The 23621-nt window shown below is 40.4% G+C and overlaps 1 protein-coding gene across 1 annotated transcript in view; it reads left to right on the top strand.

Annotated features, from left to right (window-relative positions):
• Positions 1-23249, top strand: part of LOC148027366 (nucleic acid binding/RNA binding protein) — a 52165-nt gene extending 28916 nt beyond the window's left edge. The window contains exons 5-8 of the mRNA XM_087691933.1: positions 7786-7861; positions 20827-21018; positions 21088-21216; positions 22251-23249. Coding sequence (XP_087548059.1) covers positions 7786-7861; positions 20827-21018; positions 21088-21216; positions 22251-22412 — 559 coding nt within the window. The 3' untranslated portion in view covers positions 22413-23249. The remainder of the gene's footprint in view (positions 1-7785; positions 7862-20826; positions 21019-21087; positions 21217-22250) is intronic.
• The last annotated feature ends 372 nt before the right edge of the window (positions 23250-23621 follow it).

The following is a 23621-nucleotide window of genomic DNA, read 5'->3' as shown; positions in this document are numbered from 1 at the left end:
CTTGCTGGTCACTTTGGACAGCAAGGGGAGTTTGAATTGCGAAGGGGATCGGGAGAATCCCATTGTAAATCAACTTCTTCTTCAATAAAGCTAAAGAAATACCGAAAGGGGCGTCAATTGGGGCCAATCGGGTGTGCATTGTCCAAGATCAGTAGGTAAATTTATATTTTCAGATTTGCATTAATTGTTTGCTGCTGTAATTAAGTTGTAATCAGGGATTTACCACCCATCCATGGAAGGAAGGCTGGTTACAGTGGGTGTGAGCTTATTTGCTATCCATATCTTAATTCGTAGCGAGAATCTTGTAAACGCCTTGGAAATTGAAGTATCCTTGCAAATATTCACTTGTTTTTGAGGTTGAATTGTTGAGAAAATAGAAAGAACGAATAGTTGAGGTTGAATATGAGAATTATTTAGAAAAGTATATCCATGGGCACTTAAAAGAAATGGAGATGAATTGAGGGTTGAAGATGGACAAAACCCCCTCTCTTTCCCTTTCCCCTAAAGGAATATTTTTCTACTCAACCCAAGTCCCTAGGATTGAGCTTAGCTACAATCAAATTGAGAGTGAGAAGTAGTTCTCACCCATAAGATCATGCGAAAGATAGTACATGCACACGTTTGTCATATATATATATACTTGTTATGGAATAAGATAACTAATTTCTTTACAAACTGATAGAATAAGATTGAGAGACTAATAGCCCTTTTGCATGGTGGATTAGCAGTATATCGATATGGCTTCCTTCTTGATTTGATAATGAAAGAAAACCTTGAAAAAGAGATGCTGTAATGAATTTATAAATTTTCAGTCTTGTGAAACAGCAACAAAAGAAGAGGGAATATGGAGCTATTTATTGGTAATGGAGTGGAGAATGACGATGGAGATAGATGGGATCAACTTTGGGCTATCTTTAGCTGTTGTACATGATTTTACAGCCAAGAAAATTGATGTACAATGGGAGGAAATGAGCTCTATTTATTGGAGAAAGGTGAGAGTTAGTGCAAAAAGGAAAGTGAAGTAGCACAAGACGAGTATCTATCCATATGTCATGAGGTGTAACAAGTGGTGGGACACTTGGAAGCTTGTGTGACAAGTGTCTTGACACTTGTTTCTTCTCTATGGCTTTCCTTTTAGGCGGATAACTGCCAAGAATAGAAACAACCAAAGTTAGTAAGCACTGCCAAAACATAAAACTTACTTTTTTTAGAATATCATCCCTATTTTTTAGGACTAGTATTTTTACACTAATTTGAGGCTCGTAAAATTTAGGAATCCCTCTAAATATAGGTGTTATCGAAAGCTCTTTCCAAATTACAAAAATAGTGTTGGAATTTGTATATAAGTTTCCTATGAAAATATATATGCGTTTGGAGCTTTTAATTTGCACATGCGTACTGTACAAACATTTCATGATCATGTCATTTTGTTGATTGTAATTGTCTATTTTGGTAGATCTAGTCCACACTTCAAGGCATTAAGCTTTAGTTTCGGTCACATGAACCCAATTGGGTCATATAGGTGGAAGTGTGTACTATCTTTCTTTTAATTCATTGTGTGGGTCTATCATAACCAATTAGCGGCCAACTCTAAGCCACTTCCTAGATATCTAGTAATTACAAAAAAGGAAAGAAATTTAATAAATAATTGAACTTATATAGGTGATTGAGGCTTTGGGACTTGACATTGAGGTTGACGAGGGGAAAGAATGGTTTCCTATATTGAGATGATGGTACCTTGCTGTGATGTTGAGCCATGTTTTGATGTTTATCTACAATTGATGTCTTGATAGTGGATTTTGAAGAACCTCTACTGTTCGAGTAGTAGGTGCACTTCTATGCACATGTTACTTATAATCTTGATGAATCACATAATTTAGATTGGGAGCATCCGTCGGAGTCTACTAACACATTGTTGGGTGACTATGTCTAGCACAATTGTGAAACATTTTCTAATCAATTTTGATTGCTATTGTGGATATGAAGACTGTGTTACATTGTTTTTCAATGTTCTATGAAAGAGGAGTTATAATATTTAAAGGTAGTATCGTGGTGCTTTCTTGGATCCATCAATGGTTGTAGGGGGATTGTGTGGATGAAAGTTTTGGGGGACTAGGGGGTTTTTATGAGGTGATGCTAAAATGAGCAAGGTATCGTGATGATCTCTTGGCAATGGAGACCAAGGTTCTTTAATAAATGTTTTGTCCATGTTGTGCCATGGAGACCAATGTCACATTTCCGATAGTCTTTGTTCCCTCCCTAGTTTGAGGGCTGCAAATTGCAAATGGATGTGAATATTGTGGGACACTTCTTGTAGAAGACCTAACTAGTTGCGTTTGAATTATCCTAGAATGCCTTCATTGCATTTTCGCTTGAAATACGGCACTTTTGTGGGCCGTTGTTTTGTCTACAAATACTTGGGGCATTTTATGGCTGAGTGCCTAGGGAAAAATGCAGCCTTGGATGTTGGGACTGCCCTAGTTGTTAATGAAGATCTCATGATTGAAGGCCCTTCGGATAATGTGAATAAAGAGAAACAGCCCATGTAGCCTTTGGACCAACTTGAACATGGGTGGGTTGACGTTCATTTTAAAAGGGGCAAAAAGGCTGATGTTGACATGGCAGCTACTATGCGCAGCACTTTGTAGGACTCTTTACATACCTATGTGCAGTGGATTGATAAGCATGTTGGGAATAAAGGCTTGCTGTGCCTTTTGCAATGTTTGGGTGTGAACGGACCTTTACATTTGTACTTTCTATATATTATCAAAACCTAAAGTGGGACATCCCATTATTGTACCAAACACTTTGTGTGTTGTGCTCTCACTCCTGCTGCTTACTCTTCCTACTCCGAACTCTGCGCTTAGTCTGTCTTGTACTCTGTCTCAATCCTTGCAATACAGCCATCAAACTGGTAATAGAGCAGGTAATAGGCAGCTTGGCAGTTGGTCAGCTGCCACAGGCAATCTGCGGGCAGATGACAGCTGACAGTCGCAACATGTGATGTGCAGGCAAATGGGCGAGCAAACAGAGCACCGGGCGGCAGTCATGCATGCAGGTGTGCAGATCTGACAGGTGATGGGGGGGGGGGGGGGGCGCAGCCAGCAGGCGATAGGCACATGGGTGAGAGGCGATAAGCAACGGCGCAGGTGCAGTCAGCCGACAGGCCACTGCAGATAGCGGGCAGCATGCAACAGTCCTTTTTCACCAATTTTTTATTATTTCCTGCAAATTTTTTCTTCTCCCACTGATGGGCATTTGTGTGCACATGCATAGTGTGCAATTTTGACCCAGAAATTTGGGGCTTTTCCCGGATTTGGGGACTTTGATGTAGGACAAGATAATCTGACTCAGAAATTGCAAATTTGGTGCACATTTGCCCGTGAAATTTTGGGGCTTTTCACATTTTAGTGAAATTTCCTCAATTTCATTGAAATTTGTGCACACCGGACCCAAGAAAATTGGGGCTTTTGCAAAGTTTCTTCAATTTATGCAACAATTTCTTGGTATATGCACTTGGGTAAATGTATTGATGCAATCTGGATGGATTTCCTTTTGAAAATTTGGGGCTTTTGATCAAAATTGTCAAATTTGTGCCCGTGAATGCTTTTGGAGCAGAAATTGCAGTCAAATTTTGGGGATTTCACATGTAATTGGTGATTGGCCTATAAAGGTGGCTGTAATTGCTTGTGGAGTGCAGCAACAGACACTCTCTAATTCTGAAAATCTATTTGCAGATCTGAAATTTCTGCAATCCCTTGATTTTCTTTGCTGGTTGGTACTTCAGTGTACCATGCTCACTTGTGTGACATTTGGGCTTGCATTTGGTGACTTTGGAGTCAATTTAGTGCTGCAAATTATGGCTGGAAACAATGACAATAACAATCTTTTGCACATCAAGAAGCTTGAGGGTGCACATAATTATGCAATATGGCAAAAACAATGCTACAATGTCTTGGTGCAGAAGAAATAGGTGAAGCCCATCGAAGCAAAGGAAATAAAACCAACAGGTATGGAACAAGAAGAGTGGGATGATTTGGATGAGCTTGCACACTCTATCATTGAGCTGTTAGTGTTAGACAACTTGCTCTTTAACATTGAGAAGCTGAATTCAGCATATGTAATGTGGCAAAGACTTGAAGAATTGTATGCTCAGTACAGTGCAGCTAGCAAGGTTTATTGACTGAAAAAGTTAATGGACTTTTGCATGAAGGAAGGTACAGCCATGTCTATCCATGTGAATGAGTTCAATTCCATGTTTAGTCAGCTGATTGCTTTGGACTTCCATATTGATGATGAGTTCAAAGCTACCATTGACCACTCATGAAAGACTGAAAAGGGATAAATGTGCACAGATGCATGGTTACATGAATAGAATGCCAATGTATGGGGTAATGCAAAGGGTTATGCAAGATTGCACGCTCATGTAGAATGCGATGCAACCGTACCTGGTGGATAGTTCCCTCGTAGGGGGATTGTTCACTCATCCTAGTGTCCTTTTACAATTATGTCATCCTGACATTGCGGATGAAGTTACAAATGTCGTTAAGTACAATACAAATAATAAATGTTTGAAATGTCTAGAGCTAAGCTGTAAACATCATAATTGTCATTGATCAAGAGAAGAAATCGCCTCCTCTCAAACTAGAGGGAAAAGCAAGAGGGAAGCACCCTCTCCCTCTCAATCTAAAGAAGTAGAAGAAAATGGATCCAAGCCAATTTGAGGTAGGATGTATTGTAGAATCGGCCGATTGATTGCCTTGGTTAAAATGTTTGCAAAATTATTGCTTGAAGGCACAAACTCTAGGTAAATAGTGCCTAGCTTAACCTGCTCTTCGCCATGAAAGCCACCATCGTCTCTTGCTTACGGCTCGACCAAGAAATGGGAGCCGTGTCCAAAGAAAAGAGGTAATTGCCATGGGAATGCGGAGTGTCAGGATCTCTTGCCCAATTAGAATTGATGTAACCCTACAAGCATTAATCATGTCCATAAGTCAGTTCATGATAAAAAGCACACTAGAAATATCTCAACACACGATGACAAGCAATCCAATGTGACATCCTAGGTGTTGAAAAATACTGACTAAGTACACTATCTGAGTATGCTAAATTTGGCGGTTGGCCTAGTATGAATCAACCAAAGAAGCTTCCCTACAACAGATCAATAGGTGTGTGCATCGAAGGGCTTACCTAGGGTATCCTTCGATAGACGGAGAGTGTGATCAAGAGGTGTGGCCACAGGGCGTGTTTGAACCGCGCAACATTGTTCCACCAGTTGAAGGGTATACTTTTGTTGTGAGACACGAATACTTCCCCCAAAACAAACTATCTTTATCCCCAAGAAATAAGATAACAGACCAAGGTCAGTCATCTCAAAGGTAGAGCAAAGCTTGGCCTTAATTTTCGCGTAAGTCACATTAGCACATTTGATTAATTCGATGATTGGTTTAGGTAGGGCGGCCATAGGCTCACCTATAGGAATATGGATTGTGAAACCTTTAATCAAATGCCAAGCAAAGTGTAAATTTTTACATCCTCGTGACACTTGAAGCAAGCTCTTGGGGTTTGGTATTAACGGATTGATGGATTTCAACCTTTATTACAAGGTTGCAGAGGGACAAGTGCGTCTTGGTCTTCTTATATGTTGATGACCTCATTATCACTGGGAGTGACACATAGGAGGTTGATCGGACTTGGCATATATTGGGCTAGAAGTTCAATAGTACGGATCTTGGGATCCTATACTTCTTCCTTGGCTTGGCGATCTATCAGATGGCACAAGGCATTTTTGTTTCCAAGCATTGGTACATCTTCGAGCTTCTCTCGGAGTCTTGTATGGCCGAGTGTCGGCCTATTTCTTGCCCCATGGACTGAAAGTCCAAGATTATTGTAATAGGAGATCCCCTTAGCGATGCCATCCATTATAGGTGCCTTGTTGGCTCTTTGATGTGGCTAATTTACACTTGGCCGGACATCTCTTTTGTGGTGTCTTTGTTGTCTTCTTTCGTGAAGACTCATACTTAGGCTTACTAGCGAGTTGCTTTGGGTGTTCAACTCTATCTATAGGGGACTTGATCCTATGGGATTATGTATGGAGAGGGAGCTACTCTTTCTAGATGGAGTGACTCCGTTTGGCCAGGTGATGTGGATTCAAGACGGTCCACTACAAGTTATGTTTTCTCCCTTGGATTGGGAGTTATCTCTTGGAGTAGTAAAGCAACCTATTGTGGCTCTTTCTTCTACAAAGGTTGAGTATCGTACCCTTTGTTCTACAACTATGGAGACAATTTGGCTCCATCATTTGTTGGCAGAGATTGGCTTTCCACAAATAGGACCTATGGAGCTGCGTGTGAACCACCAAAGTGCCCTTGCTCTGGTGAAGAACCTGGTGTTTCATGCTAGCATGAAGCACATTGAGGTTCAGTACCACTATGTTCAAGAGCAAATCGTGGATTCCGAGTTAGGAGTGGCCTGCTGTCCTATTGAGGACAATGTAGGGGATCTTTTCACGAAGCCTTTGCCCAATGCTTCTATGCTTCATCACATGAGATTGTTGGGCCTTCAAACACTCCGAGGATCTGAGAGGGGGTGTCAACTTGCCACTTTTAGTGCTGTCAGTTTGTCATCTTCCGGTTGTGAGCTCTTGTCAAAGTCTGATGGGAGACATAGGAGCTTTGGCATTTTAGTGTGTATTTCTCAATTTTCTTGAGCATTTTTCGCATTTCCCAGCTTGTGCCACCTTGTCGGACACAGTCTTGCTTCCTTGGATTTTCCTACAACGTCAGCTGCATTTTTTCTGCATTGTTATGCTGCCAACTGCATTAAATGCAGTCAGTGAGGTGGCAGCTGGTCGACCAGCATCAGGTTGGGTCAGTTTGGCATGCTTTTTGCTATTTATAGCGCGTGCTTTGGCTGGGGCAGATCATCTTTTTCAGGCTGCCCCTCTGACTTTGGGCATACACCTCCGTCTCTAGTGCTGCTGCCGTCGTCATTTTGAGCCTCATTTGGTGCCCTCACTGATGCCTCGGGCTGCATGTAGGGACTGATCAGTCCTGATTGTATTCAGCATTTATTTCAGTTAGGGCAGATTTCTTTCTTCCTTAATCTTCCTGCTGTCTCCTTCTCTTGTGTTCGTGTTCCTTCTTCCATTGTGCACTCTCACAAAGATACCTGTACCACAAGGGGCACCAAGCTCTAGGACCAATCTTTCTTTGTGCTGCAAATTAAAAGTTCACTGCCCTTTGATCCAGCAAAGGCCACTTTTATGCCACAAGATGATGTAGCGATGATAGATTACTTGCTGGTGATCCAAGGTAGGTACAAGTGATTCAAGAAGAAAAAATTGCCACTAGTTGGCCGTCTCACATCAAAATCACCTGCTTAATCTGAACCACTTTAAGCATGTAAATTTAATTCAACACCTTTGGAAACATCAAGCCATATTTATTAGTGCCTTGCAAGTAATGAAAGACATGCTTAATGGTTTGCCAATGTTGCATCAGTGGATTGACTTGTTTCCATGTAAATTGGATGTCCTCCTCTCGTTTTGGCTATACATGGCTGGTTTATTGGGTTGATAGAGATTAAATGATTAAATAAATTCCTTGCGTTGCCAGCTTGCCTATTCTATTGTAAACTTTGCTGCCGCCAACACCTTTTGATCATTCAATATGTTACATTTCTTTGATGTTTCATTCTTTCACAAGGTAGAATGATTAAGTGTTGACGTATTGCAATAGTTACACTAATGTTGGAGATTTCAACTCTTCTTTGAATTGATTGCAGGTATGATGCTACAGTAGAAGCTGTTACTCCTCTTGGCTATGTAGTTGTATATGATGGATGGGAAAACAAAGAGGAGGTAAAGTTAAATCTATGTGTGCTTCTTTGTCAAACAAGTGGGAGCTATTTGATGATTAATTTTCGGAAGAATTCAAAAAGAGATTGTTGCTTATGTTTCTTGTCTAGAGGTTATTTTCAGCTTAGTTTTGTTTATAGTCATTGCAAAATGTTTTTCATTTTGATTTTAAATGTTTGATGGAGATTGTGAGGTTTCAAAATTCATGGAGGGCTACTTCTAAAACAAGGTTGTGTGGGCTAAAGGGCCCTCTGCACATCTGTCCGAAGCAGTGAGAAAATTATGATGATTTTGGAATCAAAAACTTGAAACATATTTTTATTTAACAAATCCCAGTAGGCCACCACCAAGCCACTAGTAGGCCAAGCACCTTTGTAATCTTGATTCGAGGCAATATCTTTTTCTTGCCTTTTTATTAGATTTCACTATAACTCAGGTTAGGTTTTCTATTAGATAACATTGGGGATGGTCCTGGGTTTCATAAGGCACATGCTTCTTTATTGGCAACTTCACCTTAATAACCACTTCAAAACAACATATAATACGTAATATCAATTTATTCACGTATGGATGTAGGATGCGGTTAGTCTTGCGTGCACACGCAGACACACATACATACATATAGACATACCGCTTAATGCATGTGCTATGGAAACTTGGAAAGAAATGAAGCACACAAGTGCTTTAGGGAAATGGAAGGTATACTCGTACTTATGCATAGGGGAGCAAAATGAGTATCGAAGTAATCTTGACTGTTTGAATGGAAGGTTGTGTACAACAGGGAAATGCTTAAAACCGATAATATTTGTTTAGTAGCACCAATTTGAAGGACAGTAGATGTGCCTTAAGGAGGTGCTCACAGCTGATATAGTCAAGTGAGAAAGGAGACAACCTGAAGTACAGAGTGCTCCGAAGCTAGTAAATCCCACCAGTTTGTAGAAATCCAGGTGTTCCTTGTGTTCCCTTGGTGCCATTATATAGGCCACCAATGACCAAAACTCAATGTTGAGATGCTGACCATGTGTTTTAACCATGCCACTAGGGAGGTGTCCCCATGTGAAAACAAGAGGCTAGGAACAACAAACAATCCTAATCAATAGTTTTTTGACCTTCAGCTATGTTGCGGGTAATGTTCCATTGTAGATTTGCAAGCTTCTTCATGTTAGTTAAATGACTAGGATTGTGCCAACCTCTTCACTCCCTTCAAACTTGGAAGCTAGCGCATCGTGGGGTCTCTCAGTGTCCCTTTTTAGTTTTCATTTAAAGGTGAGACAAATCATTGACCTGAAAGGCTCAAGTTCACATTGTGATATGAAGAGCCATAAGAGGTACTTGTAAGAAATGGTATGGCAAAGGCAGAAAATACAGTGTACGATACAAGGGGAAACACAATCCATAGAATGCTGAATGATGATGAATGACTTGATGGGATGATACAATCAGGGGGCCTTGAACCTCCATGTCTCTGGATTGGGATAGAGGTGTTTGGAGACCGAGTCAGAGTGTGGCATGCATGGATACCAAAATGCAGCAGCAGCAGTCCACATGTCTTTGATGATGTTGGATGTAGGTGGTGGCAATGAATGCAGTTCAAGGACAGCAAAACACAGATGTGGCTGATCCAATGATGTTGTCAGCACTCTGAGTAAGGCAGCTGACCGAGCGAACAGCATGGTGGCTTGCTTGTCTAGCAAGTGCAGCTATGGCAGCTGGTGTAGAACACAACTACTGTAGGAGTGTTAAGGATGTAGGGCATGTTGAGCCACAATATTAGGGGTTGCACTCACTTATATTTACAGTACATTAAGGATGTAGGGCATGTTGAGCCACAATATTAGGGTTGCACTCACTTATATTTACAGTACGTTAACCTGCAATTTAGTCTGGTTAAAACAGCCTAGCAGCATTTAATGCGAAATTCTCAAAATAATTGGCTTAATTTCGACAAAAGGACACATGCACCCCCAATCCTCTTTATCTAGTGTGACATTAATGTGACATTAAAAGTGATATTTAATGTCACATTAAGGTCATAAGTGTGGAATGTGACATTAAAAGGAATATTTAATGTCACATTAAGGTAAATTTAGGGGAACATGCACGAGAATGACCGTCCGGGCTCTTGGGCGCCCGAACGGGGTTAAGGGGAGCCTAGAGAGTAAGGGAGTCCAGGAATAGTAGGACTCCAGGAAGTTGACGGCTGGCAAAGAGATGAGCTTTGAGGGCCAGCACTTATCTAGGCGTGGCTGGGAGGATAAACACACTCGTGCTTCCATCATTTTCAAGAAATCTGTCTCCGTCATCTATCATTGGTATCAGAGCCTATGGTTCGGGGTCTCAGATCGATAATCGTTTGTCAGGATGTCAGTCGCTAGTCAGGCCGTCAGTTTTTGTAACTTCGCGTGAGCATCAGGCGACGGGTCGAGAAGAAGTAAACGGACGGAAGAAGTGTTATATCATATCGCGTGAGTAGCTGGAACCAGGCGCCGTGAAGACGCGACGGGCCGTTAAAGAAAAATTTTAAAAGAACTCCAGCGCTACGTCACATTAATGTGACCTTCAACGTCACGGCAGAAACGTTACGTGTAAAAACGTTTCGTTACGGGCAGGGAAAAAGGAAAAAATAAAAAAAGTGGAGCCGCCAGCATTCGCGAGGACCAACCAGATCAGACGTGGAGATACCAGTATCCACGAGAATCAGATCAGAAGTGGAGCCGCCAGCATCAGACGCGGGTCATTAAAAAACAAACAAAAACGTGATTCTGTTATGATGACTGTTGATGGATAGGACTGCGACTGTTGTGAGACAGGCAGAAAAATTTCATACACAACTGAAGTTACAGCCTTCATACATAACTGAAGCCACAGCCTGCCATTAAAAATCGGGGAAGTATTTTATCTTGTATGCAAATTTCTTATTTTTGCTTTCCAATTCCAGTGTATTAATGCCAGAAAAAGGGAAAGAAAGGGTAATGGAAAGTTCTAGTTCCGGGGATCAACCTATGGTAGATCCCCATGAACCAGACATACAAGAAGAACAATGGGAAGAATTTTTTGCCACGCGAGAGCAATTCGATGATCTTTCTGCTCGTGTGCAAACTCAGGGGGTTCAAATGGAATTTTTAACTCAAACACTTACTGAAATAAAATCTCAGTTGACTTTATTGTTGGAAAAAGATAAAAATAAGATAGAAATCTCAGATGTCCCATCTTCATCGAAAGATTTAGATGTGACTATGCGAGATCCTAAAGAACCCCAAACTTATCATAAATTGAGGGATAATCCGGTCTTAAAGGATATGAAACCATCTCAATTTTACGGGGAGGAAAAAGATAGGAATAAAGATACAATCTTTAATTTCCTCCAAAAATGGGAAGATTTACATAAATTGAAAAATACCCCACCACATCTCCAAGCACTGGAGGCCAGTTTAACTTTGGGACCCAAAGCATATAAGTGGTGGCGAACTTTAAAGGAGGCGAATAAAATACCTGAAACTTGGGCTCAATTTGAATCCGTCTTTTTAAAAGAATTTCTTCCTGAAAATGAAATGGAAAGAAATTGGGAAGATTGGGATTATGTCAGACAAAAGGGACGGCCCCTACTGACATATCTGGAGGAATATCGTGAGATAATCCTCAAACTGGAAGGAATTGATGAATTCCAAAAAACAAGAGGATTCATTAGGGGATTGGATAAAGCCTGTAAAAAGGAAGAAAAACGGAGTTTACCTAAGACGCTTGAAGAGACAATTAAATTTGCATTAATTTATGAAGATAGTACGCATCCAGGTACACTCACCAGTCTTACTGATATGGAGCCCAAGTCTAAGGAATTAGAAACCTCAAAATTTGTGGGCAAATTTAAAAGAAAAATACCATTTTTCAAGGGTAAAAAACAACCTTTTGAAAAGAAACCATATATGAGGTCAAAGTTAAGTCCTGATGACTTTGATAAGGCCAAAAAAGAAAAATTGTGTTTTAATTGCCTATCCCCTAACCATGCTGCTTGGAATTGCCCTCAAAAGAAAAAGGGGGAAGACAAAGGAAAGGACAAGGGCAAGGGAAAAGAAAAACAAATCCATGTAGTGCAGACCTTAGAATTAAAGGGCCATGAAAAGTACAAATCTTTAGAGGTCTTGCACATGGATGTACAACATAAGTGTTGTATGTCAACTTCTTTGTGGCAGCCTACTTTTGGGCCACATGATTTACTTAGAGTACATGGATTGATAGCTGGAAAACGGGTTAGAGTCATGATTGATGACTCTGCCACACATAATTTTATAAATTATGCACTTGTCAAAAAATTGAAACTTCCCCAACATAACAGTGAGCATCAATATGTTGTTCGTATGATGCAAGGCCAAGACAATAAAATATGGGATACAATGGTATCCAATTTGGAAATCGAGATTCAAGGATATAAAGATAAGCTTGATTTCCAAATAATGAACATGAAAAGAGCTGATATTGCTCTAGGGAGGGAGTGGCTATGGGGATTGGAACCATCCTTAAAACGTAGCTATCACCATAATACACTCGAATTTGAAAGGGATGGTAAGACTTTTGTCATTCAAGGTGAACATGAAGTATCTGATAATCCTTTGCTGTGTTCTACTGAAGTTCAGAAGCTGATAAAGAAGGAAGTTTGTGAGGTATATATGCTATGGTCTCTTCCTGTACAGAATACTTTTACTTTCTGTAATATAAAGCAACAATTTTCTTATGTTTGCGAATTGAATGTTAATAATGAATTGAACAATTTGTTAGATGATTTTAAAGATGTGTTTCCTTCTGATTTACCAAGTGGCCTTCCACCAGATAGGGGTGAAATAAATCACCCAATTGATATAAATAAGGATACACACCCAATTTCAAAACCACCGTATAGGTTAAGTGAAACACAGCATCAAGAAGTTGAGAGACAAATTAAGGATTACCTGGATAAAGGATTTATTCAACCTAGTAATTCACCTTGGGCTTCACCGATTTTATTGGTAAAGAAAAAAGATGGTTCTATGCGACTTTGTGTTGACTATAGAGCACTTAATAAAATAACGGTGAAGAATAAATTTTCTATGCCCAAAATGGAAGATCTTTTTGATCAATTGCAAGGGGCAAAATTCTTCACAAAGATAGACTTAAGATCAGGTTATCACCAAATAAGAATTAAGGCACAAGATGTTTCCAAGACGGCATTTCGTACTAGATACGGGCATTATGATTTTTTGGTGATGCCTTTTGGCCTCATTAATGCACCAGCTATCTTTATGAAGCTGATGAATAGTGTTTTACGGCCCTATCTAGGACATTTTGTAGTAGTCTTTTTGGATGATATCTTGATCTTTAGTAAATCAAGAGAAGAACATTTGGAACACTTACAATTAGTATTCCAACTGTTAAGAACACGTTCCCTTTATGCGAAGAAAACTAAATGTGAATTCTTTGCACAAGAGGTCAAATATTTAGGGCATATAATCTCGAAAGAGGGAATCAACATGGATCCAGAAAAAGTAAGGGCAATTATTGAATGGCCACCTCCACGGAACCTGGAAGAGCTGCAGATCTTCCTAGATTTATCTGGATTTTATCGTAGATTCATTCGAGATTATGCCAAAATAGCTGTTCCAATGACAGACCAAATTAAAGGGAAAGGGAAAAGTTTTAATTGGGGAACAGACCAAAATGAAAGTTTTCAAAAACTCAAGGTAGCTATTGCTACAGCTCCAGTATTATTAATAGTGGATCCCAATAAACCATTTGTGGTTGAAGCTGATGCCAGTGATAAGGCAATAGGCGCGGTCTTATTACAAGAAGGTCGACCAGTTGCTTTTGAAAGCAAGAAATTAGATCGTGCAAAACAGAATTATTCTGTTTATGAGAGGGAGCTGTATGCAATAGTACATGCAATGAAGAAATGGAGGCACTATTTGTATGGTGCCGAACTTTTGATTTTATCGGATCATGAAAGCATTAAGTGGCTTAATGATCAACCAGATTTACATGGGCGTAAAGCCAGATGGGCCGAACTCCTCCAAGAGTTCGACTATGAGATAAGATATAGAAAAGGAAAGTATAATATAGTAGCTGATGCACTCAGCAGAATGCCCATCATTAATGAATTGAGTTTTACTCAGTTCACTTCCAACTTGCTTGAATCTTTAAAAGGGAAATGCCAGGTTGATCCGGCATATTCCAACATATGGGAAGCAATAAAAAATGGGGATCCAAATGAAAGTGCTTCTACTGAGGAAGGAATATCTGAGGATGTTCAACTAGGAAATGGAGCATTAGGGGTTGCTCAAACTGGATTCAAGTGGAAGAATTTTACCATTGATAATGGTTATTTACTCTACAAGGGTAGGGTATGTGTCCCGAAAGATATAGAAATAAGGCGCCAGATACTCTTTGAGTGTCATGATACCCCTAGTGCGGGACATCCAGGAGTTAATAAGACTTATAGTCTTATTAAAAGGCAGTTCTATTGGCCTGGAATGAATAAGGACGTCCTTGACTATGTGGTCAAATGTAATAAATGCCAGGTTAATAAAGCTGAAAAATTAAAAATGGGAGGACTTCTCCATCCATTAGAAATTCCTTCGGGAAAATGGGAGAGTATCTCCATGGACTTTATTGTTGCTCTACCTAGAACACAGAGGGGGCACGACTCTGTGTGGGTGATTGTGGATAGGTTAACCAAAATGGCTAGGTTTATTCCAACTTCAACTGATGTTAAAACACTAGAATTGGCTAGATTGTTCGTAGAGAACATATACCGATTGTATGGCCTTCCGGCAAATATAGTTTCTGATCAGGATAGAAAATTTGATAGCCATTTTTGGCGTGCGGTATTTAGGAAATTGGATACTAAACTTAGCATGAGTACGGCGGATCACCCGCAAACAGATGGGCAAACTGAAAGGGTTAACCAAATTCTTGAAGATATGCTTAGGGCATATGTAAGCAAAAGGCAAACTAATTGGGAAGAGTATTTACCGATAGCAGAGTTTGCATATAACAGTGCCAAACACTCTTCCACTGGATATAGTCCATTTATGTTGATGTATGGATTTCAGCCCAGAGCTCCTTTTGCAGTAGGACTGCATAAGGAAAAGGTTCAGGCAGCTAAAGACTTTTTGGAGGATATGAATAGTATGTTAAAATTTGCTCAAGAAAATATTAAAAAAGCTCAAAATCGAGCTAGAGCATATGCAGATCCTCACCGTAGAGACATCTCCTTTGAAGAAGGAGAATTGGTCTATCTTAAGGTGCCTGAACAAACTAAAACTATGAAAAAGGGACATTGTCCAAAGCTTTCACCAAGGTATTGTGGTCCTTTCATAATACTTAAAAGGGTGGGAGAATTGGCTTACAAGCTCCAACTACCTGCTGGTAGTAAAATACATCCAGTTTTTCATGTAAGCAAATTAAGAAAGAAGCTGGGTGATTTGGATAATATAATCTTAAATGATGATATTGAGGAGTTATTTTATGACCAATCTAATCCACATGAACCAGAAAAAATATTGAATATTCGTAATAGACGAACGAGGAATACTATTTATCAAGAATGTTTGGTTAAGTGGAAAGATTGTTCAGAAGAAAGCTCAACATGGGAGCGAGTAAGTACTTTAAAGAAAAGGTTTCCCGATTTACAGTTAGACATTCCAAATATCGTTTTCGAGGACGAAACCGATTCTTAAGGGGAAGGAAATGTGACATTAATGTGACATTAAAAGTGATATTTAATGTCACATTAAGGTCATAAGTGTGGAATGTGACATTAAAAGGAATATTTAATGTCACATTAAGGTAAATTTAGGGGAACATGCACGAGAATGACCGTCCGGGCTCTTGGGCGCCCGAACGGGGTTAAGGGGAGCCTAGAGAGTAAGGGAGTCCAGGAATAGTAGGACTCCAGGAAGTTGACGGCTGGCAAAGAGATGAGCTTTGAGGGCCAGCACTTATCTAGGCGTGGCTGGGAGGATAAACACACTCGTGCTTCCATCATTTTCAAGAAATCTGTCTCCGTCATCTATCATCTAGGAACCTTCTGTTTGTGCATCCTCAATTTCTTTATTTCAGCCAGCCATCAATAGCCCTCACATTGCCCTTCAAGTGCTGCCCTTGCTGTTCACAGCCCCCTACACAGTTGGCTGACCTGATTTCCAGCTATTCTACACTTTAGTTTTCAGTCTACAGCTTCCACCCTGTTAATAGTGGACTCTTCTGAGCCTTTGATGCTTGCTGTACCTTGTGTTTACTGTCAGAGCAGGCAGCGCAGCATCTTGGAAGTCTCCCATAGCTGCCACCTCCAGAGGAAACCTGTGTTTCACTGCTGCCGGTTTTAACGGAGCTGCTGTACCTTTGTTTCTTGCTTGCACAGGCTGTATTGTTGGTTGCTTGATAGGTGGAGGTCATTCCAACTGTTGACGTCATTAAACATATTCCTAGCATGTGCATTTTCAGCTAGACAGCTCCCTACACTGTTACCATCTTTGTCAGACATCGATAGACATTTTGAGACTGCTGCTCTGTTGCTGTGTCTCAGGATCCCCTGGAGAATGACACACTCTGACATCGATAGACATTTTGAAACTGTTGCTACTTTGTCGCTGTGTCTCGGGATCCCATGGAGAATGACCACTTCAACATCAATATTAGCCACCTTTGTCCAAGTCTTGGACACATGGAGATTTGAAGCCCCTTGATTGTATCATCTTCATTATCATCCATGCATTCTCATTCAGCATTTGTATAGATAGTGTTCTACTTGTTGTCCTTCATTTTACATTTTCTATGTTTGTCATATCATTTCTTTACAGGGTGCCTGTTTATGAGAGGGCACAATGGAAGAAGATCATGAAACAAAAAGACAAGGGAAGGGAGAGACAGAAATAACACATAGAAAGGAACAAATATGCAGTAAAAGTGAGAATGAATCCTGAATACAAGTCTTCCCCCTACATGCTGGTGGTCTGCGTCAGTGAGGGTGCTGGAATGTGGTAGAAAATGATTGAGGAGCAAGCAATGATGAGAGAATGAAAGTATTGATGATTTGGTGATAATGGCAGCTTGAAATGCAGCATGCAAAAGTAGGGGATGATAGGAGAACTGGTTGACTTGTTGGTCAAGAAGGCGTGATGTTGGAGATGAGTTAGACTTGCATAGTGATGATGAAATGTTGTTTGACTAGTTGTTTGACCTGTCAGATGTGCTGGTGCATGACAGTGGATTGGTAGCAATGGAGAGCAGATTGAGGGGGCCACGCTTGGATTGTGAGGCCACTATCAAGCTTTCAAACACGTACCACAGGGAAGGAGATGACTATGGAATGTTGACACCCCTCTTGGATCCTAGGAGTGACTGAAGGCCAAGAAAGTGTATGTGATGAAGCATCGAAGATTGTGGTAGAGGCTTTCTAAAGATGTCTTTGCATTGTCTGCAATAGGACAGAAGACCACCTTTAGCTTGGAATCAGGATGTACTGTTGAACATAGTGGTGTTGAACTTCAATGTGCTTCATGTGAGCATGAAAGATGGGGTTCTTTGCAATAGCTATCAAGCTTTAATTGTCATCCCAAAGTAATATTGGTCTTACATGTGAAAAACCGATCTCCACAAGCATGTGGTGGAGCCATACCATCTTTTGAGTGGTAGAAGGCAATGCTTGATACACAGCCTCCATCCATGGAAGAGCAAGAGCAGGCTGCTCTTATTGCTCCAAGAAACTGCACTGAATCCAAGGCAATAACAAGTGATTTTTAGGAATCCAAAAAGCTAAACACTTTTTTGTTTGGGTCCAAAAGAAGAGCAAGTATGATATATTTTTCATACTCCTTGATTCCATACTTAATATGCTCAGAATTCTAATCATACGAGTATGACTGCAACTGTGTGTTCAACAGTTGATAGTTCTCATGGGAGCTAGCTGATGGAGGTGTCAGAAAGACTGATGAAGTAGTGGTCATGCAACAAAAATGCAGCATGTAGGAGGAATGTCGAAGCAAGATGAGCCACTAGGAGCAAGGGGACAATAGTGGGAGCTGATTTGGATCAGTAGGGTGGTAGTTGGAGAAGGAAAAACAGGTGCTGAAGATGTGGAGGAGACAATTCAATTGATGTAGATAGTGATCAGCAGTCAGGTGTCAGCTGGAACAGCAAAAATGTAGGCTGAAACTGGTTGCAATGATGTTGGATATGATGACAACTGTTAGTTGGGCAAAATTGCAGCCATGGTAGCAACTGGAGTTGATGGCGGTAGCAGCAAGATGCCCATGATAGCTCCAGAAGATGACGTCAGCAGGTTGGCCATGTGATGGGGACTGAATGAGACAAGATGCAAGTGGGGATACAAGTGACTATAATTGCCATCTATTTATAGAGATGGAACCCCCAAAAAGTGGGGGATTTTTCTTATGGCACATAGAAGTACTTTGTGCATTAAAGTTTGAGTTTTGGGGTGCTTAATGACCTAATGAAGGTTTAATGTGTAATCCACTTTTTTTAGCTCAACAAAGACATCTATTGAGTACTCCTATGGAGTTGGTACATAGAGATTTATGTGCTCCCATGTGCACGGCTTCCTTAGGGTAAGCCAAATACCTCATCATCTTGGTTGATGACTTCTTCACATATGTTTGAGCCTATTTTCTGGATCTTAAATTGGAGCTTGTTCCTGATTTTGAGAGTGGAAGTCTTTTGTTGAAAAGCAGCCTTCAGGATTTGAGGAGTTTGAACCAATTGTGTCTAATTAGTTTGACAAGCTTTGTAGGTAGCATGGCATATGGATGGAGTTTCCCAATACAAACACACTGTCAGAGAATGTTGTTGTGGCAGTGAATCAGACTGTGTTGAAGATGGCCTGGGCCTTGTTCCATGCTTGAATACTAGGGGTTATCTGATACCCTCTCAGGTGAAGCAGTTTCTATGAGACCATATTGATGATGGCCCGTTCCATACCTGAGCACCAGGGTTTGTCTCATACCCTCTCAGCTGAAGCAGTGTCTAGAGGGATTCACATTTGCAACAGGTCCATGACTGTTGCATTTCAGGATGACTCCATTTGAGACTTTCTTTGGACAAAAGCATTTTTTGCTCATTTTCACATATTTGGATGCATGTCTATGTTCATGTTGAGAAGAAAAAGAGGGGAAAGTCGATGCAAAGCCCAAGCAGCATGTGTTTGTTGGTTACAATCACATCCCAAGGATACGAGCTCTATGATCTGTCTTTCGGCAAAGTAATGGTAAGTGGGGACATTGTTGTTGATAAGGGCCTTTCCTCTGCTTTGGACACACCCACTGCCAAAACCCTAAACCCCCCACCATCACAAAAAACTAATGTTCATCAACATCTTCAAATTTCACCTTTGGATCAGTCATAGGCTTATGCTTTGTAGTTGGTTTATCCCCTTTCCTTCCCTTTCTTTCATTGTTATGTTCCTTTATATTTAATTCACTTGAATTATAAGAAGAAAGATAAATAATTGCACAAAGTGTACTAATGAACCGACAAAGTCACACGATGAATTGGCTAAAGTACACTTCCCAGATACTACTTGTAGAAGTTTTGTTTGACTGTTGGCCACACCTTTTGAAGTTTGAACTGCCGTCCATTTCCAAAATCAGCAAATTCAAGGGTGAAGTTGCTGCTGTCCTGAATTTTTGGCGGCAAAATCAAATTTGATCATAGGACAGATCAGTATGTAGCTGTTAGGTATGTTACATTCTCAACTGTTTGTTATTCGAACAGTTGAGACTGCTGCAAACTGGTTGATTTCAGCCTGGCTACCTTGTTTTAGCTGGACACTTCTCCTTGGACTATTTCTAGGCCTTCACTAATGAACTGCTCTAATATCAATGAAAGGTTGCTGAAAACTGTGAGAAGACTGTGTGGAAATTAGGTTTACTTCAACAACAAGTTTTAGGGTTGATAGTTTGGAGGATAGAGAAAAGAGATGCAGTCAATCTGTTGGGAGAAGAGTCAATGCAGATAAGTGATGGGACAAAGAGTGGAGAGCTGCTGCGACTTATCACTCAGCCATCACACGACTCTAGAAGTATTTAATGTGTCTTTTAGTGACTAAGGTTAATGCCTGTCACATCACCCTGAGCCCTATTTTCATCAATTGGTTAAGGACCTGTAACCAGTGACCGAAGCTCATGTTCACACAAATATACGTGTGCATAAATAGTTGTCCCTTGAACCTCATACCTGTATTAAAGTTTTAAATGGATGGTTAAAGCCTAAATCATCTTTGCAAAGGAAGATGTTTGTGTATTGTGTGGGATGCACTTTTGGTGATGACCATAAATATTTTGTCCATCTCTTTTCCATACAATATATACAAGCTCTTTGAGAAAGCTCAAAGGCCCTATTGTCTTGTGTTGGGTCTCTGGTCATTGGGCAATGGATTTACTTTTCTAGTTATGTATGATACTTTTTTTTGAGGGGTTGGATAATAGGGGAATCCAGGCACATTTTGTTCCAGTATAAAGGTCATTTTATTCCCTTTTGTATGTGCACAGGTTTGTATGTCATTTCTATGATATTGTTGATGTTAATAAATGAGGCCTGGATGAAAAATCTTTCTGCCTCTTTTATTGGCTCGGCTAGTTTTTGTGTTTGGTGTTCTAGTAACTGCTGATTGGCAACATTTAATGGATGGGACTGAGTCTTAACACCTTATCATGGTGCTCAATTCCATACAGGGAGTTTTAGTTATTCATTGCAGTGAATTCTCAAACTCGGGATCAGTATATTGGTGCCCTCAAAATGTTTAATTTGGTCCTTATTTGCATTGATGAAGTGGTTATTCAAAGCTTGGGAGTGGGGCCGTCTCTTTTTTGATTTGTTATTTCACATGATAGTACACAAGCAATGTGTGCTAGGTGTTGAAAATTGAAAAGAAGGGATGCTTTCATATTTATTATTGCAGAGTAAAAGAATTACTATTGTTGCAGGTTGATGTTGACAATGTGCGAGAAAGGGAGGTGGATGAACCCGAGGGAAATGCTCTCCTAGAAGCAGAGAAGGAAGCAGAGGCGACTAGGTTAGCAATCAAGCGCAAAATTGCTGCATGTGCAGAGGTGGATATCATGCCAAAAAATTTGCCTCCCAAATTACGTATAAATCCAGATGATCCTGAAGATGTGGTGAGTTTCTGTTCTTACTTTTCTAGACGTCAAGAGACACGCTTCTGATGGTGTGATTCTGCTTGTCAGAAAGCTGCCAAGAGGAAAAAGATTCATGCATTCAAGTCAAAAATGAGGCTAGAGCAGATGGAGATAACTCAAAATAAGCGCCAGAATGCTTGGCAACAATTTCAGTCTGCCAAGGGCAAGTCCAAGAAGGTGCATACAACTGAACATGCAGTGTACTTAAGATTATTTGCCTGTGAAGTATTTGAATTTCATTTAAAAGAGGAAAATCAAGAGGAATACAAAAAAAGGAGGGGTGGGTGAAAAGGGCAAGTATAGTTCTCATGGCCTGTGCATATTGGTGAATAGGACACAAGCGAAAAGCCTTTTTGGAAAAAAAAAGTCACAAGCTAAAAGTTTTCATACTGAATTAGATATTGTTACTTGAATGCTAGTGCCAATTGAGTCTAGAATGTGTTTGTATGGTTTTCTCGAGATTCGAGAGTGGCTTTATGAAACAAACATGGAAGATTTTCTTGGGGTTGGCCTGAATAGTTGTCAGGTTATTATACATGCAAATGTCATCTGTATGAACTTAGTTGTGTGCGTGCATGCTTGTGTGTATCTATTTGTTCAAAGCACTAGGTAGCTCAAGAGCTATCAGTACTGGACCATTCACAGAGTCACTTTAGAACACGGACACCACTAAACGTGGCACACTTACATTGTGTAAATGTCATCAGCTGAAAGGATGTAACAGTTGAATTTGTGGTGGTTCGTTTTCTCAGGAGTTAAACAGTCAAGTACATTTCACATCTTTCTGCCAGATTATTATCATGTCCAGAACGTTTCATAATGGGTGCCTATCATTGAGCTTTTAGCTTAAAGTCGAAAAAAGCTCCAAATGATCCAAACATTTCATGTTTTGAAGTCCACCTATTTGTGCATTAAAACAAGTTTGTACTTCCCTTAGACCATCAACATGTCTTGATGCACAAAAAATATGCCAGTTTAAAACAAGTTAGTAAGTGCCATCATAGGATGTTGCAAAAACAGGCAAGGTTTCTGCTTCTAAAATCCTTTGTGCACCATGTGGAAAAGCTATTATTTGCCTGTGGGCAGGAATGAGGAAGCTTTAGATTTGTCTTTTGTATGAGTTTGATATGCTAACTTGTAAAAATGCCTGCTATAGTACCAGATTCTTAAGCTGCCTGAAAAACTGTTTTCTCATGTCTATATGGGTGCAGGTGGGTTTTTTTACCGGTCGTAAGCGGGAGAGTATATTCAAGTCTCCGGATGATCCTAAAGGAAAGGTTGGAGTTACTGGAAGTGGAAAAGGCATTACTGAGTTCCAGAAACGTGAGAAGCATCTCCATCTGAAAGTTGGAAATGAAGAAAGTGAAGATTAGGTAGCTCCACAGAAGGTGCTGTAAGGAGGAACAGATGGGGACCTGCTGCTGCAGATTCCAGGAGACCAAAGGTCTGCTTCTGCTTGCCAATATTTTGCAGTGTTCTTGGGAGTGATGCATGGGCAGACACATGCATCAGACGAACACCGCAAGAAGTGTATTCTATCATCTGCTCTACAAAGTCTTGATGTCAGGACATTTACTTGCTGATCTAGAACATGTGCATTCAGCAAGTTCCATTCCATACAAGGGATAGCATCTTACAATTTGGGCTTAGCATTACTACCTCCCATCATCATTCCCAGTGCTGCTTTGCAGAATGTGAAGAGTTTGAGGAGAAACCATTTGCATGGTGCATGCTGTGCGCCTTTATTAATTGACTTAATACTTGGAGCAGTGAAGTTGGAAGGATGATCGTACAAAGGTTCTTTCTTACATCTGTGTCATAGCAGCGGGTCAAAGAAAGGAATACCTTATTAAGTCTCTTGAAAATATTCAAAGGCTGAATTGGAAACAATGTAATTACTGAACATGGGACGGTTTTCAAGCCAAAGCTCCATATATTTTGTGTATGCACCTGGTGTGCGAGGTACACTATGTATGGATATATTCAATGTTTCTGCATGTCAGTGGGTGTTTGCAAGTAGTTGCTCAAGTGTGCTTGCATCATGTGTAGACTCTGTATCCGGGCCCCTGTATACAAGCATGGCATGTGCACACTTTTGGTGCAATGCCCGTATGGATACCTCTGAAAATAAAGTGGATTTCAAGCTATGCCTGGTATGGAAAACATTAACAAGGAAAGAAAGGACAGCTGTGGTTTGGAAAGGCCACACCGTTGTTAATAAATAGGTGAAAATCCTCGTTTATAGACAGCTTTTGTTATTTAGCCTATTAGCATGAGAGATACTCCTTGCGGGATTGCTGTTAGTGTGTGTGGGACTATGGTGGTAGGCATCCTCAAAGTGCAGCTTATGTTCTAATCATCTTATCATTGTGCAGTGTTGTGGCACCAGAGCAGCATCTTTGCCATATGGTCTGTTTGCCCTTTATGCTCTCAATGACTTTACCAATGCCACTCTCATGTCTACTGAAAAAGATGCATCTTGTAGTGTTCTCTTATGCACCAGAGGAAGTAGCCAGGGTTGTCCATAACCATGACATAACTAAATCTTTATGCCTGACTTGGGACTTGTTCAGTGCATTGAT

This window comes from Lygodium microphyllum, chromosome 13 (genome assembly GCF_053477565.2).
Source record: "Lygodium microphyllum isolate KBCC chromosome 13, Lygodium_microphyllum_v1.1.10, whole genome shotgun sequence".
NCBI lineage: Eukaryota > Viridiplantae > Streptophyta > Polypodiopsida > Schizaeales > Lygodiaceae > Lygodium > Lygodium microphyllum.
This window is presented reverse-complemented; position numbering and strand designations above follow the sequence as displayed.